Here is a 17087-nt window from a genome sequence, read left to right as displayed (position 1 = left end):
CATAAGTGATTTAAAATAAAAATAAATAGCAAGATATTTCTCAAAATCTACAAATACTTGGGCAATATATGACAAACTTTTAAAATAGCCGATAGATCAAGTAGTAAGTAATAAAATAATCTCAAAAATATTGTAGGAAGAATAATGGTAAAATACATTATATCAAAATGTGTAGAATGCTACTACAGCAGGAATTAGAGAAAAATTTGTAATTTAAAATACTTATATCAGAATAAAAAAGTAAGCTTAAATTCACCATTTAAAATTACACCCTAAAAGATTACACCCTAAAATCTTTGGGGGGGAAAAAGAAAATGAAACAAGAAGTATGCAAAAGGAAAGAAATAAATATATTAGAAAGAGATGAACAAATAGGAAGATGAAAATAAAACAGTCTTTAAGAATATCAATAGGCTTAGTAAAAAAAGAAACTAGAGAAAGAGAGAAGAAGGAGGAAGAGGAAGAAAAGGGAGGAGGAAAGAGGGGGAGGAATAAGAAAGGGGAGGCTGGGGGAGGGGGAGAGGGAGTAGAAGATGTGGAGGAGGGGAAGGACAAAGACAAGACACAAAAATGACAAATATAAGCAATAATTGGAGCAAGAATGAACATCACTATGGATACTATAGACATTAAAAGGATAATACAAACAATTGAGCTCAAATTTTTCCAATAAATTTGTTAATTTAGATAAAATTGATAAAATCTTCAAATGGTACAATTTATTAAAGTTGACACCAGAAGAAACAGAAAATATTAATAACCCCATAGCTATTAAAGAAATTACATTTCTAATTCAAGGGTTTCCACAAGAAAACTCTAAACCCACCATCAACATTTAAGAATAAATAATATCAAACCTATATAAACTCAGCATTTGGATGTATAAGGAACAATGTCAACAAGTTTACTGAGGTGAGCATTACTGTGATATTAAAATGAGACAAATAGACTAAAAGAAAAAGTTATAGACAAATATTGCTTATAAATATAGGTGCAAAATTCCTTAACAACTTGAGTCCAGCACTATATAAAAAAGGATACTTCAAAGAAACAAGAGTGCGGCGTGATCATGGGGAAGCAAAAGAAGATAAGGAAATATGCGACCATGAAGCGAATGCTTAGTCTGAGAGATCAGAGGCTTAAAGAAAAGGACAGATTAAAACCTAAAAAGAAATAAAAGAAAGATCCTAGTGCTTTCAAGGAAAGAGAAGTCCCCCAGTACTCTTCCTGCTTATTCTTCCAGTATAACCCACAGCTGGGCCCACCTTCCCACATCCTGGTTGATACCAACTTTATCAACTTTTCCATCAAGGCTAAACTGGACTTAGTGCAGTCCATGATGGACTGTCTCTATGCCAAGTGTAAACCTTGTATAACCGACTGTGTAATGGCTGAGATTGAGAAATTGGGGCAGAAGCACGGCGTGGCTCTAAGGATCGCCAAGGATCCAAGATTTGAAAGATTACCGTGCACACACAAAGGAACCTATGCAGATGACTGCTTAGTACAGAGAGTAACTCAGCACGAGTGTTCCATTGTGGCCACAGTTGACCAGGACCTTAAACGAAGAATCAGGAAGATCCCTGGAGTTCCCATCATGTATATTTCTAATCATAGGTACATCGAGCGGATGCCAGATGATTATGGAGCCCCTCGGTTCTAATGCTTAAAGGATGACGTTCCCCTGCTTTCCTTCAACTCACTTTCTCTGTTGCCAGTTCATTAAACGTGCTACAGAATGAGTTGTTATTGCTCCACTCACCCACTTGCTCTGTTATGTGCTAAGTAGGATTAAATACACTCACTTTTTGATGTTGCTTTGAAAAATGATATTTTCTATCATTTTAATACTTGTTACATCTTTTTATAAATCAGATGACTGCTCACAAAAAAAATAAAGAAATAAAAATAAAAAAGGATACTTCATTATGATCAAGTTGGATTTATTGCAAAAATGCAAGATTAGCTTAACAAGTAAAAACATCAGTCAATGTAAATCACCATACTAACAGAATAAAGGAAATGTATTATCAGTTCCATAGTTGCAAAGATAATATTTTTCAAAATTGAAAACCATACTCTCAGAAAACTAGGAATAGAGGGGAATACTCTACCTGATAAAAGACACTAATGCAAACTTTGTACTTGTAGATGAATGAAAAACACTCTCTCTTTAACTTGAGAATGGACAAGCATATGTGCTTTTATCGCTTCAGCATTGTACATGAAAGGGGCAGAGATTAAGTACAAGTCAGTAGGTACAACATAGACAAGGGGATGTAAAGAACAGTACAAGAAATGGAGCAGCCAGAGAACTTATATGCATGACCCATGGACATGAACTAAGGGCAGGGATTGCTGGAAGGAAGGGGAGTACTAAGTGGAGGGAGGCAAAGGGGGGTGGAAATTGGGACAACTGTAATTGAACAACAAACAAAAATTTTAAAAATTTTTAAAAAGTTGCTAAATTAAAGTAAAAAAAAAGACCTAAGGATAACAAAAAATAGGTAAAACACTCTTTCTTTGCAGGCAACATGATATAAAAAATATCCAAAGGGGTATATAAAAGGGGTATAAAAAAATCCAAAGGGGTCTTCAAAAATTCTATTAGAACTAGTGATTTCATTTAGCAAATTTGCAGGTTAATATACAGACAACATACAAGGTTAATATACAAACATTGAGGTTTGAGGGTTTCTTCTTTTTGTACAAGGTCTGTCCAGCAAAAGTCCAACCATTGTTAATATAATGAGAACAGCTCCCATGACATTGATATAAGCTGGCAGCCAAAGAAAGTAGACTGGAATGTGCACAAGTGAACAATGACAACTTCACTGTACTACTCAGTGGGAACAGTATGCCACTGAGTAAGCATGTGTATTGTGTGGCTGCAATATTCAAAATGACTGAGCAAGGAGAGCAACAAATCTGCATTCAGTTTTGTGTTAAGCTTGAACATTCTTCCATGGAAACTCTTCAAATGATTCAGAAGGCCACTGGTGATTAGCAGCTTCGTCTTTACAGCACGCCTGCTCATGTATCATCATAGCATGTCATGCAGAGTTTTTAATAAAACACCAAGTCATCCAGGTGACTCAGTCTCCTTAGCATCCAGATTTGGTGCCCTACAACTTTTGGCTTTGCCCAAAACTAAAATCACCTTTGAAAGGGAGTAGATTTCAGCCCAATGATGAGATTCAGGAAAATACAATGGAGCAGCTAATGGTGATTGATAGAACTGTGTGAGGTCCCAAGGGGACTACTTTGAAGGGGACTGAAGCATCATTGTCCTATGTATAATGTTTCTTGTATCTTGTATCTTCTTCAATAAATGTCTCTATTTTTTATATTACATGACTGGATACTTTCCAGACAGACCTAATATATACCATCAGTGCACAATTGAAAAAGGAAACTAAGAAAGACACTTGTTGAAATTCATGTATCTGAAAAAAAGGCCTCTATCCACAATATGTACAGAACTCTTACAATTCATTAATGGGGCAAATTACTAAATTAAAATGTGGCTACCGAGAATGTCCAGTTTCCAAGCTGATGTGTGACCTTAAAAGTCATCATTCCCATCTTACAAAAAATGAAAGATGTAAACAATGTAAAGATGAATAACTTTTCTTAGATCTGTCAGAGAACTTAGGTCAGAGGACAAACTGCTCCCTTGAAATTTGGAGAAAGGCAGATACAGAGAATCACATGGTACAGAGAGCAGAAGCCCAAAGCTGGAGCCAGTATCCGTGGGAACAGTATGCGTTTTCAGCAGGAACACCTGAAGCTGTAATTGAGAAATTTCTGGAGATGAAATATAGAGTAATTTGAGAGTAAACATTTCTAAGGGGGCTCAGTCTTAATGGAGTCCCTGCACTTTCATGAGTTTTACTTCTACGAACCCCACCAGGTTCTTACTCTAAAGATCAGAAAAATACATTCCCTTGTGCTTCCAGAATGGATACAAAAAGGTGTTAGTCCTATACAATGGAATGATATTCAGCAGTGACAAGATACAAACCACTCTATATATATGAACATGTATGACTACCAGAAACATTAGGCTAAAAAAATAAACTAGATAAGAGTCCATATAGTAGGATTCCATTTATATAAAATTCTAATTTGTAGTGATAGAAGCAGATCAATGGTTGCTTGGAGCCAGGGTGCTGGAATTGAGCACATACTTTGTTAGGGAACTTTGTGGGGTGAAGAAAATGTAGTTATACATATTTATCAAAAGTCACCAAACTGTTCACTTACAATGGGTGTACTTTATGTAAATTATACTTAAATAAAATTAACTAAAAATAGTATTTTGAATTTTGAGGAGATGAGGTGATTCTATAATTTATAGGGAAAAAATAAGATACTTGGAAAAATTCTGAAATATAAGGATATTTATGACTTGGCAAAACAGTGGTCTCCAAATTTTCAGGAATTAAAATATGTGAAGTCCATGTCTCACAATAACATAATTATATTATCATAATTAACATAATTATATATAACATATATAATTAATGATATATTGTTATCATAATTATATGATAACATATATATGTTATCATATATAACATAATTATATTATATTATATTATAATTATATTATCTTAAACCAAAAAATTAAATTATATTTTGGAAAAAGCAAGGTTGATAAAGTGTCAATATAAAATATGTGACATAAAATATTTTATACTTGACTTGCTAACTTAGCCTGAGCATTGCAATAGCACAACAGCACAGATGTGTTTAAGTTAAATCTGAAACATTTTTCTTGGATTGGAGAGTGGCACGGAAGACAGGTTAATACGAAAATGCCTGGGTCAGCCACGAATTCAATTAGCAAAAATTTGGGTTGAGTTTTAAATGAGCAGTAAGCTTAGTAAAATTCAGAGTGATTAAGCTAACAGTATGCGTTAAATATTAAAGTCTTACAAAGGGTTGTTAAAAACACCTGCTCTAAAATATAGCATATATCTCATTTTACATGGAAATGAATAAACTTCTCAATCGTTAGTATAACATGGAATGTGATTGGATTTTTTTCTGTTTAGTATTGGGCTAGAATAGATGTAACTGATATGTTAGAATAATAAGAAACTGTTCTGAATAACAGAGAGAATATTTCAGCATCCTGTACTCTTTGAGTTCTTGGACTTTATCCTCTCTCTCTCTCTCATATGTATGTGTATATATTATATATGTGTATTCATTTCTTTACTTATCTATATATAAATTTATGTATAAATATGTAAAGAATACACACATATATGTATTATATATGAATTACAAATATATTTAAAGGAAACCTTCACATCTAGCTAGAAAAACATTTTGTCACTGATAAAAAATGTTTATTAAAATATGCTGCAGTGGAAATTAGATCATTGCAAACTCAATGAACTGCCTATCTTGGACTATCCACAGCGTATAAGCTCATAAAACCAGTAAGAATGAGAATCAGGACTAAGTTTGGTTTACCACATTGTTTGAAAGAAAATAAATTAAACTAGGGTTCCTGTTACACTATTTAATAAGTACTTTTGGGAGGTAGAATAGTTGGCTTTCGCCAATGTAATATACTTATTCTTAAGAAAGTTTTAAGTAATGGATACCAAACACACACACCTCTATAAGTGTCTTCTTTACTTGGACAAGATTTGTTCCCTAAGTTTGGTAACTCAGAGGCCTTCAATGCACTTTGGAAGGGCACAATTTCCCAATTATTTCTTAAGTAACAGAATTGTAAATCACCAGTTCTCCACTTACCTGGAATAAAAACTGATTTCTGGAGGTGACTACAGAAGACCTGGTTTTGAATTCTGATCTCTAGCTCTGACCCTGGCGAAGGTGCTTGCTCTCTCTGCTTCCATCTATTCATCTGTAAAAAGAAGATGATAACTCCTGCCTTGAAAGGGCTGGTAGTGGGGCCACAGAATAAGTGTAAAGGATTTCTTGAAATGTGCTTCAATTTTTTAAAAAAGGATTCTTTTAAAAAAAACCAATAGCTTTACTTAAAGATATTGTTTTTCAAACTTTTATTTTTGCTTTTATTTTAGTACATTTCTTGAAGGAAATTTGTCTGTTTCCACCTTGTTTCAAGACATCAATATTCTATCTTAATGCATATCTATACTATACTGCTTTTTATTGTAGGTGAAGTATACAATTAAATGTTTATATCTAGAAATATTTATAATAAGCATTTAAGCTATTAATAGAATCAGGCAGGAATCATATGGTTTTCAATGAGAACTAGGTCCACCTTGAGCATGGCCATCTTAGGCTCCTCAACTGCATTCAGTAAATAGGTGGATGTTCTACATTCATTTTGGTGATTTCTGTTTTAAAAATGATTGCCAATGTCACTGCATATGGGAATATAGGCATTAAATTAAGTGCCGGGCTGACAAATAAAGTGGAGTTTACATAGAAAAATACCCAAATTAATTAGAGAAAGAGCATCATAAAAAGCTTCAGACAATATATTTAAAGGAGAGCCATAACCCCACAGTGTCTGAGGCGAAGCCGGCAACCTTATCGACTATGCGGTGCCCGTTGCCGCCCCAGGCATAGTTGAAGCAAATATCAAAATAACCTTTACAAGGAATACACTTTTTAAAAGATTTATAAAGTTTAAGTCCTTCTCTATTTCATGGCATCTTTTACAATTTCCTTCTCTTAGACTCCATCCACTCCACCCCCATCACCCTAAGAACACATATCCCAAAATAAGCTTCATTAGGAAAAGACAGGAGTGAGTTACAATCATCTCGGATTCCCAAGTGGGAGCTTTTTTCCTCTAGGGGCCCTTCTGTTGTGCTATTATCATCTAACATGTACATTCTGATGCCACTTGCACTAGAAAAAATGAATATGCAATTAGGATGTTCCATCTATGATATCAGAATGCTGGATGTTGGAGACAATAGGTCTAAAATTAAAAAGCAAGCAAAATATAACCAAAGACACTGAAATAGAGAACAGGCTGACAGTGACCAGAGGGGAGAGGGGAGGGAATTTCAGGGGAAATAGGGGAGGGATTTAGAGGAACATATATAAAGGATACATGGGCAACAACCTAGAAGGGTGGAAATGGGAGGGAGGGGGGAGTACGGAGGTGGGATGGGATGGGAGTAATAGACAGAAAACTGTACTTGAAAAATAATTAAATAAAAAAATTGGGAAAAAAACTGAAGAAAAAAAATGTCCTTAGAGTCAAAATGCAGACCCATCCTTCTTGAACTTTTGTTGTTGCCATAGTGCTGCTCCTTTAATGGACATACATCTACTCCAGATGCTCACGTTTCTTTCCCGACATATTAAGCTTTTTATTTTTTAGAGAAGCTGCTCAGAGAAGCTTTTTATTTCCTTCTGCTGATCACCTAAGGCTCTGTTTCAGGTTCTCCTCTCTCGCTACGTACTCTTCAGCCTGTTCTCATCTAGCCTCTAGGCTACAATGACAGCTTACGGGCCAAGGACTCAAAGTTACGTCATTAGTCTAGAGCTCCCTTACGAGCTACAATCTACACACCTAAATATCCAACTGCCCCTTGGATCTTTTCATTTGAATTTCCCAAGACCTCAAGCTCATCTCATAAAAAGGAGTACCCATTATTTTATCCACCTTGGCAAACCTCTGCCTTCCAGTTTTTACCACCTCAGTGAGTGCTGTTACCCTTCTCCCAGGTGACCAAGTCAGAACCCTGAACATTTTTCTTGATGCCTTTTTCTGTCTCACTTCTGTATAATCACTAGGTTTGCCAGTTCTTCCTGCAGTCTCAAACTAGTCCACATATCTCCATCCTCACAGCTTCTGCATTATATCCAGTCTCCATCCATTTTTATCTAGATCATTTTAAAGCCCCCCAGTCAATTTTTAGATTTTATTTATTTATCTTTAGAGAGAGGGGGAGGGAGAGAGAAAGGAAGAGAAACACATGTGGTTGCCTCTCATACTCCCCCAACTGGGGACCCGTCCTGCAACCCAGGCATGTGCCCTGACTGGGAATCAAACCAGTGACCCTTTGGTTTGCAGGCCAGGACTCAGTCCACTGAGCCACACCAGCCAGGGCCTACAATTTTATTGCCCCTCTAAGTAATCCTCCACAAAGTTATGACAGTAGTCTTCTAGCACTAGAAATCCAGTCATGTCAGTTTCCTGCTTAAAATGCTTCAGTGGTTTTACAGTTGCTTTAAGGTTGAAATTCAAGTGCATTAGCATGACATTCTCCAAGATCTGGTCCTGGTCCACCTGTCCAGTCCCATGTTTGACTATCCTCTACCACCCACCTTGCACTGCAGACATAGCAAACTGTTGTATTTGCCATTCTAGGAATTGCCTCGCTCTTACTGTCTTCCATCTCTTGGACAGTTTTCCCCACTGCCTAGAATGTTCTTGATCTCTTTCTTTGCTTGTTTAGTCCCTACCTGTGATTAACAATTCTGTTCAATGTCACTTCCTTTGGAAAGTTGTCTCCAACCCTTTCTTTATTTCCACCACTTAGACTAGATTAGAAGCCCTTCCTCTGAGCTCCTGTATTGCGAGGCTCTTGCCATTCCTGTTCTCATCAATTTTAGTGTTTATTAAGAACTGAATACCTGTGTCAGGCATTAGGCTAAGAGCTAGAGATATACAAAGACAAAGACACAACTGTTCCCCTATAAAGCACTTGGTCTAGTCTAGTTGCTTTTCCACATTGCATAGTCTGTTCACATCCTCTTTAATTACACTGAGTTTCTCCAGGCCAGGACATCTTGGTCGCTAATGTCTAGCCTGGTATCTGGCATACTCTGTGTGCTTGATAACAGTAAAAAGAAGAGCTCCAGCTTTACCATAGATTGAAGATAATTCCAGGGCCCTTAAAAATCCAGGTGGCATTTTCAAAATAAGCATGCCTATCTGCAAATGGGCTGAGATGTTAACTACACATATTTGTGGTAACAATCCTTCATGACCTGCTGCTGTAGCTCCCTTCTCACATCTGCCAGCACTTTGGCCAAAGCCCAAGCTGTAGCCAGGCATCATTTATGTAATGTCTCCTCTAGCTCTATGCCTTGGATGAGAGGCAGGAAAGCCCTAGCTTTTCTATTAAATCAGCTTATCTCTGACAGAATACTCAACTTGGATTTCTTATTTTGTGTTCCAGTTGCTTTAGTAGACATCCTCAAGCTTTTCTCATCAGCCCCCACTGGAGCCTCATGACAACTGTAAACTGTTGGTGTGGGCTTGCCGGAGGCCTGCAAAGCACTATGTCATGATCGTATGACTAATCCAGTTCATGCAACAATCATAATTCTGAATCCTGATGGAGTTTTAATGGGAATGGTCGGGATAAAATGTGTCTCAGAGCTACTGAAATCCATTTTCCCTTCCAATCAATGCCAGACTAAATTTGAGAAAGCATTTTTTGTTCTTAACAACCAAAAAAGTTTTAAAAAATATTTCTTGTCTGATGAGGTAAATTGTAGATACTCTTTGGATATGTTTTGCAGAAAACAGTTCTCCAAAATTTATATGTCATTAGCTGCATGAATTGTCTGTACATAGAAGAAGGAAAGCGAGTTGGGAAATGTTTATGCGTGCCCCATAAATGGCTCCCCACTGGTTCTATGCCAGTCTCTTTCCCCACCAAAAAAACTGAACGTTAGTCATGGACTTTTGCAACAGTGTCCCAGAGATTGTGGGGTCTTGTTTAAAAGTACAGTGTTCCCAAAGGGTCTCTGAAGAGAAAAACCAAAGCTTGAACACTCTATTGCTGTATATTGAATACATTACCTCAATCAATATTAGCTACTCAAATAATTGATTAAATATATAATAGAGAAAATACAAGTTTCTATTGAACCTTATATCCATATTCATTGTTAACTCCTTCTCCTACGATTTCACTGCTACCAGATACTGAAAGGAAATCTTCCTGCAGAAGATGACAGTCACTGTGGTACTATATTTAATTACTAAATCTCCCAAGAATACTTTACTTACTATTCATAAATTTATTCAGTATATTCCTCTTACATGACTACTTCATGACAGACACTTTGTTGTGGTGTTGAGAGCCCCGAAGTGTTAAAAATAGACATCTTCCATGCCTGCAGTGAACTTCAACGTAAGAACCTAACTCCCCACCTCTGACCCTGGCGCAGATGTGCAGAGCAGGGCTCCCTGAAATGGTGTGGGCTAACATTTTACTAGCCCCACTGTGGGCAGAGTAGCCCATCGTTCTGCTGGAGTCAAGGTCCACTGGAGTGTTGGCCAGGAACCAGCTGCAGAGCGTCCTGTTATCTAACAGCTAGGAATGCCCCCTCCCCCTGCCCGAGCCCAGAACTGTCTGTGATAGGCCGCTGCCTGGGAAAGAAAAGTTAATGTTTGTTGCAAAACAGAAAGGCTACTTGGAAGCTACTCTTGGAAGCCAGTCTTCTAGCTTTCAAGACTCCTGGAATTAATGCTTTTTTCAAGAAAAAGCATTATTCATGTATCATTCGCCAGTTCCAATCTCAACCACATCATTATTCAGTTCAAATTTCACATTCACCAAGGGAAACACAGCTTGGTATTCTCATTTACAAGGGAATCAGAAGGCTCAGAAAGGATGTGTGACTTGCTCAAGGTCACACAGTTGATACGTGATGGTGCTGGGCTTCTAACGCAGTTTTCCAGAATCCAAAGCAGAAGCTCTTTTTTACTATGCCCTACAGCTCCCCCCTCCAAGGCATCCTTAACCCCAGTTCCTGGGATGATTGTTTAGATCCTACTTTTAGTTGTCTTCAAGTTTTGTGAGCACGCCAGGGAAAAAACTGCTCTTTCTGAAACTTAGTTGTGGTGAAAAGAATATGAGCCACATGGAACAGAAACGGTGACAGTGTGTCTCAGGAGGAGAAGGAAAGTCAAATAAATAGATAGCATCGCTCTCTTTATGAGAAGAAAGTCCAAGCAACAGACATAGAAAGTGACAAATAGGATCTTGAATAAAAAATCTATAGGAAGCAATACATTAAGGAAGCAAAAGAGATAAGAATATTTTTGTTAACCCATGAAAATCACTATCCTAGTGATGATATCTCATGTTGGAAAAGACAGTATTTAGTTTAAACATTTCAGGAAGGTAGATTATTGTATCAACATGGAAAAAAAAAACAAGAAAAGGCATAGTCTTATAAGGAAAAGCAGGCTTTTTTTGTTTGTGCTTTTTTCTTTACGTAGCATATGCATGCAAGGACCGGGTTTGAAGTATTAAAGCAAGAGTCATGGCTAATGTTTACTCCTAGATGATTGGGGCTCAGGGGTGGGTGTGGACAGTAAGAAGGGCAATGAGCTAGACCTGAGAAAGCTGCTTATTAGCAAGTGTGCTTTACCTTAAAATATCCCTCTGTACAGTTAGGATAAGCCTATTTTCCTCTCTGGCTTACATTATGTGCACGGAGTGCTTTGTTTTCTCAAATAGTACTTTTTTTGTTGTTTTGTTTGATTTGGTTTGGTTTTAAGGAGCAGAAGTAGAGCTCAAATCAAACCAGTATGCAATTATGCACTCAGTCTGGAATGCTACCGAGTCTAGGCAGCAAAGTGACCTTGGAAAAGCTGAAACTTGTGATTAGTGCACTCCTGTCTATGCATCCGGTCTACCAGTCTGCATGATTAAAGGCACAAAATCTAAAATCAAGCTGCCTGGTAGTGGATCTTGGCTCTACTACCGATCATCTGTAAGTCTGAGAGGAAGTTATTTAACTCTCGTTACCTCATCTGTAAAATCAGAACAGAGGATTATTTTCCTATTCTTTTTTCTTCTCTTCTTTGTTTCCTTTTTCTCTCATCTATCCTCTTTCTCTTCCTCTCTTCCTCCCATCACACAACCTTCCTTTTGAGGAACCCAATCCTTATAAGTCTTTCTATCATGGAGGCCAAAGAGGCCAGATATCCTCTCAACCCCGCCACCCTAAAGTTAGGGCTCCCACATGTGACCTAGTCTCAGCCAGCAATTCTTCCTGCTAAGACTTAGCCTCTGGAGGTAGGAGTGCACATGCATGAGGAGAGTCAGCCGAGAGCCCAGCATCCAGGCACAGTGGGGCCATAGGCAACATCTGGGCTGGTCTCACTGCTCCCACCTCTGGGCCCCAGTTCCCTACACATCCTTTGGCCTTCTTGCAGACTCTGTTAGCGTCCCCATGTCTATCCAACATATTTCTTCCCCAGGTTAACCCAATTCAGGTTCTACCACTTCCCTCTAAGATAGCTGACAGATGAAATGGGAAAATTAATACAATTCTAAGGTAAATGGGAAAGCATGGGTTAAGCGCTTAGTATATTGACAGGCATATAATGTACTTTAATACAATATTAATTATTACAAATATTACTATTAAAACTGCTACTGTTCTGGCATTAAAGGATATCATTGTTTATAAAAGAAATTTAAAGGTTCTTTTCTGGGCATAATTGAAAAACTGTTCCTGATTAAAAGAAAATGAATGACACAGTATAAGAAATTTTGAAAATATAGAAAATTATGAGAAAGGAAATGAAAGTAGTTCTTACTCTCATTGATTAAAGAGTAATAGGTGTGGCAGCTATGAAGGTAAGTCACTTGGAAATCCCTTCAAGAAAGAACTCTCAGTGCAGTGTGAGGAATAAAATGAGCTCATCACCCCCAGCCATAACCCCTCAGGAATTCTCAGCTTTGGAGCTGAGGTCATGCTCCTCCCTGCCAGTCACTGAGCATAGTGGGAGTGCCAGTTCCCAGCCCATTCTGCCCAATATGGAACTCTTCTAATGGTCAGTCTTTGCTCTGTAGCTCCCTGTTGGATTGATAAAGACTGTCATATCTTTCTCCACTCTTTCATGTCATAGGTATCAAGTCTGCACAGTGCTCTGAAGACTATTCCTGCCCCATCTTACTTCTAATCCCCTGTTTTCTTTCATGGGTACTATTCCTCCAACAAATCCCCCCCAAACAAAGACCTTACATTCCTCACTCTATCATGAGGTCTGCTCTCTGAAAGAATATACTAATGTAAATATAACTATACTAAGGTAAATATACCAACTAACATAAAGGCATATTTGCTCTCTGTCTTTTCTCTAAATGTCTGTATGCATGTACACATGTGTGTAATTTCTGTTACATAACTGACCTCATATTATATACTTAATTTCATTAAATTGTTCTATTGTCTTCACATTAAATACTACAATGTTTCTATGTCATTAGAACTTCTTTTACCAATATCTTTTAAAGTCTAAGTAATTATTATCTTCTAAACCTGTGTTTCTTATTTTAATGAATTCTCACAATGTCAATTCAAAATAGGCCTTTTTAATACCACTTTTATAGAGGAGGAAACCAAAGTTCAGAAAAGTCAGGTAACTTATCTGCAGGCGCAAAGGAAGTAGAGCCAAAGAGTAGAAACAGCATTAAGAGCCAGACTTAGTCAAGCCTGGCTCCATGCTGCTTCGACCTCCTCCATGATGCCTTGCCCCTACTGTGCTCCTATGCATCAGACCCTGAATGGAACAGCAGCCTTTACCTCTATTCCTTGTAGCACTGATCCTGACCCTGGCCATGGGGGAAACTGGGGGCTAAGATATCGCTCATGGTCCCTCTTCTTAACTTAATTATTATGTCACCTAGTTATTAGACATAAAGTAAAAGAAGATTTTTCGTCCATTTATTAAAAACTTGTGAGACATCTACTGTGAGCAGAAAGAAGTCGAATATGCCCTTGATAAGCTAGTGGAGGAAAGATAAAGAGAGGGACTAATGCAATTCCAAATGATAGGCAACATGGTAGAACTTCACAGAAGGTTCTTTGGCAGCATAATCCAAGAAACAAAATTGCAATGAAGACTTCTGAGGAAGCTGAGTTAAAGGATTTTTGAGCTAACACAGTAATAATATGTGCAAAAAATTCCAAAGAAACATTAGGTATAACTAAATAATTGTGTGTATATCTGTGTGTAGGAGGTATTATGGGCTGAATTTTGTCCCCCCATGCCTCATATGTTGAAATCTAATCAGCAGCGACTCAGAATGAGACTGTATTTGAACATAGGATCTTTAAAAGAAATGATAGAATTAAGGTTAAGTGAGGTCATTAGGGTGGGCCCTGATTCAATACAACCATTGTCCTTAAAGGAAGTTCGGACACAGACAAACAATGAAGAAAGGCCACAGGGAGAATAGGATCATCTGTAAGCCAAGAAGAAAGTCCTCAGAAGGAACCAATCATGCCGACACTTTGATCTTGGACTTCTGGCCTGCAGAACTGTGAGAAAATAAATATCTATTATCTAAGCCACCCAGCCGAGGCACCTTGTTTGGCAGTGTTAGCAAGCCAAGGGGATGAGGCTACAAAGGCAGGCAAGGCTTGATTAGACAGGTCCTCGTCCGGTCATGTTTAATACTGTATGCTTCTACTCAGAAGACAGTGGGGAGCTACTGGAGGATGTAAATCAAGAACCAATATAATAAAATTCATGTTTTAGAAATGTGTAACCTTTGTACTCAATAAGTCCACTTCTGTCCCTATCAAGCTCTCTACAATGAAAGTAAAGGGCTGAAGAAGGAAGGGAAGTAAGTATTCAGTGACTGGTTCCTACCTATCTTATTAGGCTCCAAGCTGCATTCTCTGGCTCTCATCTGTGGCTCATCCTTGTTTCCAACCTTTTTTTTCCAGAATAACCCCTGAGTCCATAATTCAGACTCTTCTTCCAGGCCATGAGTCATGCCAGTCTCACCAAATCTCATCATTACCCACGACCCAGCATGACATTTAAGGAACATTGGAAAGACTTCAAGAGGTTGCAAAATGTAAGTACTATAACAGAGGCTGACTCCTGAGTCTTCACTGCTGTTCAGACTCATCTGGGCATAGCTGACATTGTGGGTAGTGCCTGTGGGGTGCCCAGGGGAACAAACAGTCTGGGAACATTGGTCTCTGCCATCCATCTTTAGTCTAACCTTTTTCATGTGTGCAGAGTTAATGGAGGAAAACCGAGGAAACTGGTTTCATGGGGAATTCTGGGGAGAGGTAGAGTGACTGGGTGGAGAGCAGAGGTCTTTTCCCCTGTGTTTTACACATCACATGGGAGAGGATAGGTGAGGGGTTTGCTATTTGGAGAGCGTGGGGAGATAACAATGCTGATGTGGGAATGAGAGTTCTCACAAGAAGGCTGTAAGAGAACCATCTATAAACGCATAAAGCATCCTCTTCTCCCACCCTCATTGCTCCGGGTCACTCATGACATTTAAGGTAGTTATAGAGCTGAGGGGGGCTGAGTCATGGGTGTGGGGCCGGTTGACCTCCAGTGAGGAGGTCTGCCCCAGGGAAACTTGACTTTACCAGGTTAAGGAATTACTGGGGTGAATCACGGAATGTCATTCGCCATGCTGATGCTATTTCATTCCTATTCCTTGTTTAGTGTGCCAGTGCTCATGTAGCTTGTCATATATCAAACGACTGTATCTCTTCTTCATCTTCTAGGGGGAAATAAGGATGATGGTAAGACTGTTTTCTACCCTTTATATATAATATGTATTCCTCATGTTTTCTCACATTTTGTGACTTTATAAAATGGCTTGGAAATTAATAATAGCTTTATTTTTTAAATTATGACAGTGAGAACAAGGCACTGCTATTTTCTCATAAAAATTATCTTTGTGACATTTAGTATTATCTCACTCAGAGAAGGCAGTAAAGATTCATTGCCTCATTCTAAAACTCTTGGGCCCTATACTCAATAGACATGATAAATTGGGTAGAGTGAGCTTTTTTTTTTTATGGTGGTAGGGAGAGTAGATGGTGAGATATAAAAGAATTTTTTATAGCCAAAAATAAATAATAAACCTCCTCTCCAGGTTATAAACAATTCTCATCTTCTCCACATCCTGTAGCTGAATTCACCACAGATTTCTTACTTAGAAATAAGACCACCACAGTTTCCGAATTAGCCATGACTATGAATATATACCAGCAAATTTTAGTTCTACTGCTCAATTAGCCTTAATATTGGTATGGCAGAGTGTATGTTCTAAAATAGCCATTGGTGACATTTCTGGCCTCACATGGTCCCCTAGAAACTGACCACTCTACCACCAAGAGGTAGAGTCTATTTCCCTTCCTGTTTAAATTGGGCCAGCCTTTGTGTAATATATAGAACACAGCAGAAGTAATTCAATGTGACTCCTGAGGTCGCGTCATCAAAGGCCATACGACTTTTGCCTGCCTCTCTCTGCTTTATTATGCTTACTCTTTGGGAACAAGTCATAATGTTGTCAGGAAGCCCAGGCCCAATGAGGAGGCCATGCATAGGTATTCCAGTCTATAGCCCCCGCTGCGGTAGAAAGTGACATGTCAGCATCAGCTGCCAGACATCTGAGTGAAGAGCCTTCAGGTGATTCTAGCCCTCAATCTTCAATCTGACTTTAGTGAAGTAGAGCTTTTTTCACAAATCCCTTCCCAAGTTGCAGATTCACAGACAAATTAAAATCTTTCGTTGTTTTGGGGTGGCTACTACACAGCAATAGGTACTAGAACAAATGGGCTTGTTGTCAAGAAGATATGGTCTCCACTGTGCTGGGGATGAGTGTTCAGTGTTCTTGCACTGAGAACATTGAGTTGTGACATTTTGCAGTTCTCTTTGAAGCTAAAATTACTTAGTGGGCATGAATGCAGGCTGTGGGAGCAGAAGAATGTGGGCTCAGGTTCCAGCACTGCCTCCTACTACCAGTTTAGTAACCTCTGGCTAATAACTGAACACCATGGTAAACAGAGGACTTTTTACTTATCTCACCAAGCTGTTGTGGGAACTAATTGAGAGAATTGAAGCACTTAATAAAAACTAGCATCACTCCATTAGAAATTAAGGTCTCTGAGTCAGTAGAGTTCAAATTTTAAGGGACAGGAAGCAATACGTTCGAGAGCAGGTCATTAAAAATAATAATGAGAAGAACCTCTTCTAGTCCCATTTTTGTTTCCTGAACTTTTAGTAATCTGGCTATGGGATAAAAAAGTACTGTACTCTAGCCATTGGATCAGAATAGATGAGGTCTATACAAAAGACATTTATTGAAAAGTTACAAGAT

The 17087-nt window shown here is 38.2% G+C and overlaps 1 protein-coding gene across 1 annotated transcript; it reads left to right on the top strand.

Moving 5' to 3' along the window:
• Window positions 1-1039: 1039 nt before the first annotated feature.
• On the top strand, window positions 1040-1827 carry LOC118976657 (rRNA-processing protein FCF1 homolog). Its single transcript, XM_037031263.1, has one exon. The coding sequence runs from the start codon at window positions 1337-1339 to the stop codon at window positions 1661-1663; it is 327 nt and encodes a 108-aa protein (XP_036887158.1). The 5' UTR covers window positions 1040-1336; the 3' UTR covers window positions 1664-1827.
• The last annotated feature ends 15260 nt before the right edge of the window (window positions 1828-17087 follow it).

Source organism: Sturnira hondurensis, unplaced genomic scaffold (genome assembly GCF_014824575.4).
Source record: "Sturnira hondurensis isolate 20B ecotype Veracruz unplaced genomic scaffold, ASM1482457v3 Scaffold0021143, whole genome shotgun sequence".
Taxonomy (NCBI): domain Eukaryota; kingdom Metazoa; phylum Chordata; class Mammalia; order Chiroptera; family Phyllostomidae; genus Sturnira; species Sturnira hondurensis.
This window is presented reverse-complemented; position numbering and strand designations above follow the sequence as displayed.

Excerpts from the sequence above, each read along its gene's own strand:
- LOC118976657 (XM_037031263.1), top strand. The coding sequence starts at position 1,337 with ATGATGGACTGTCTCTATGCCAAGTGTAAACCTTGTATAACCGACTGT.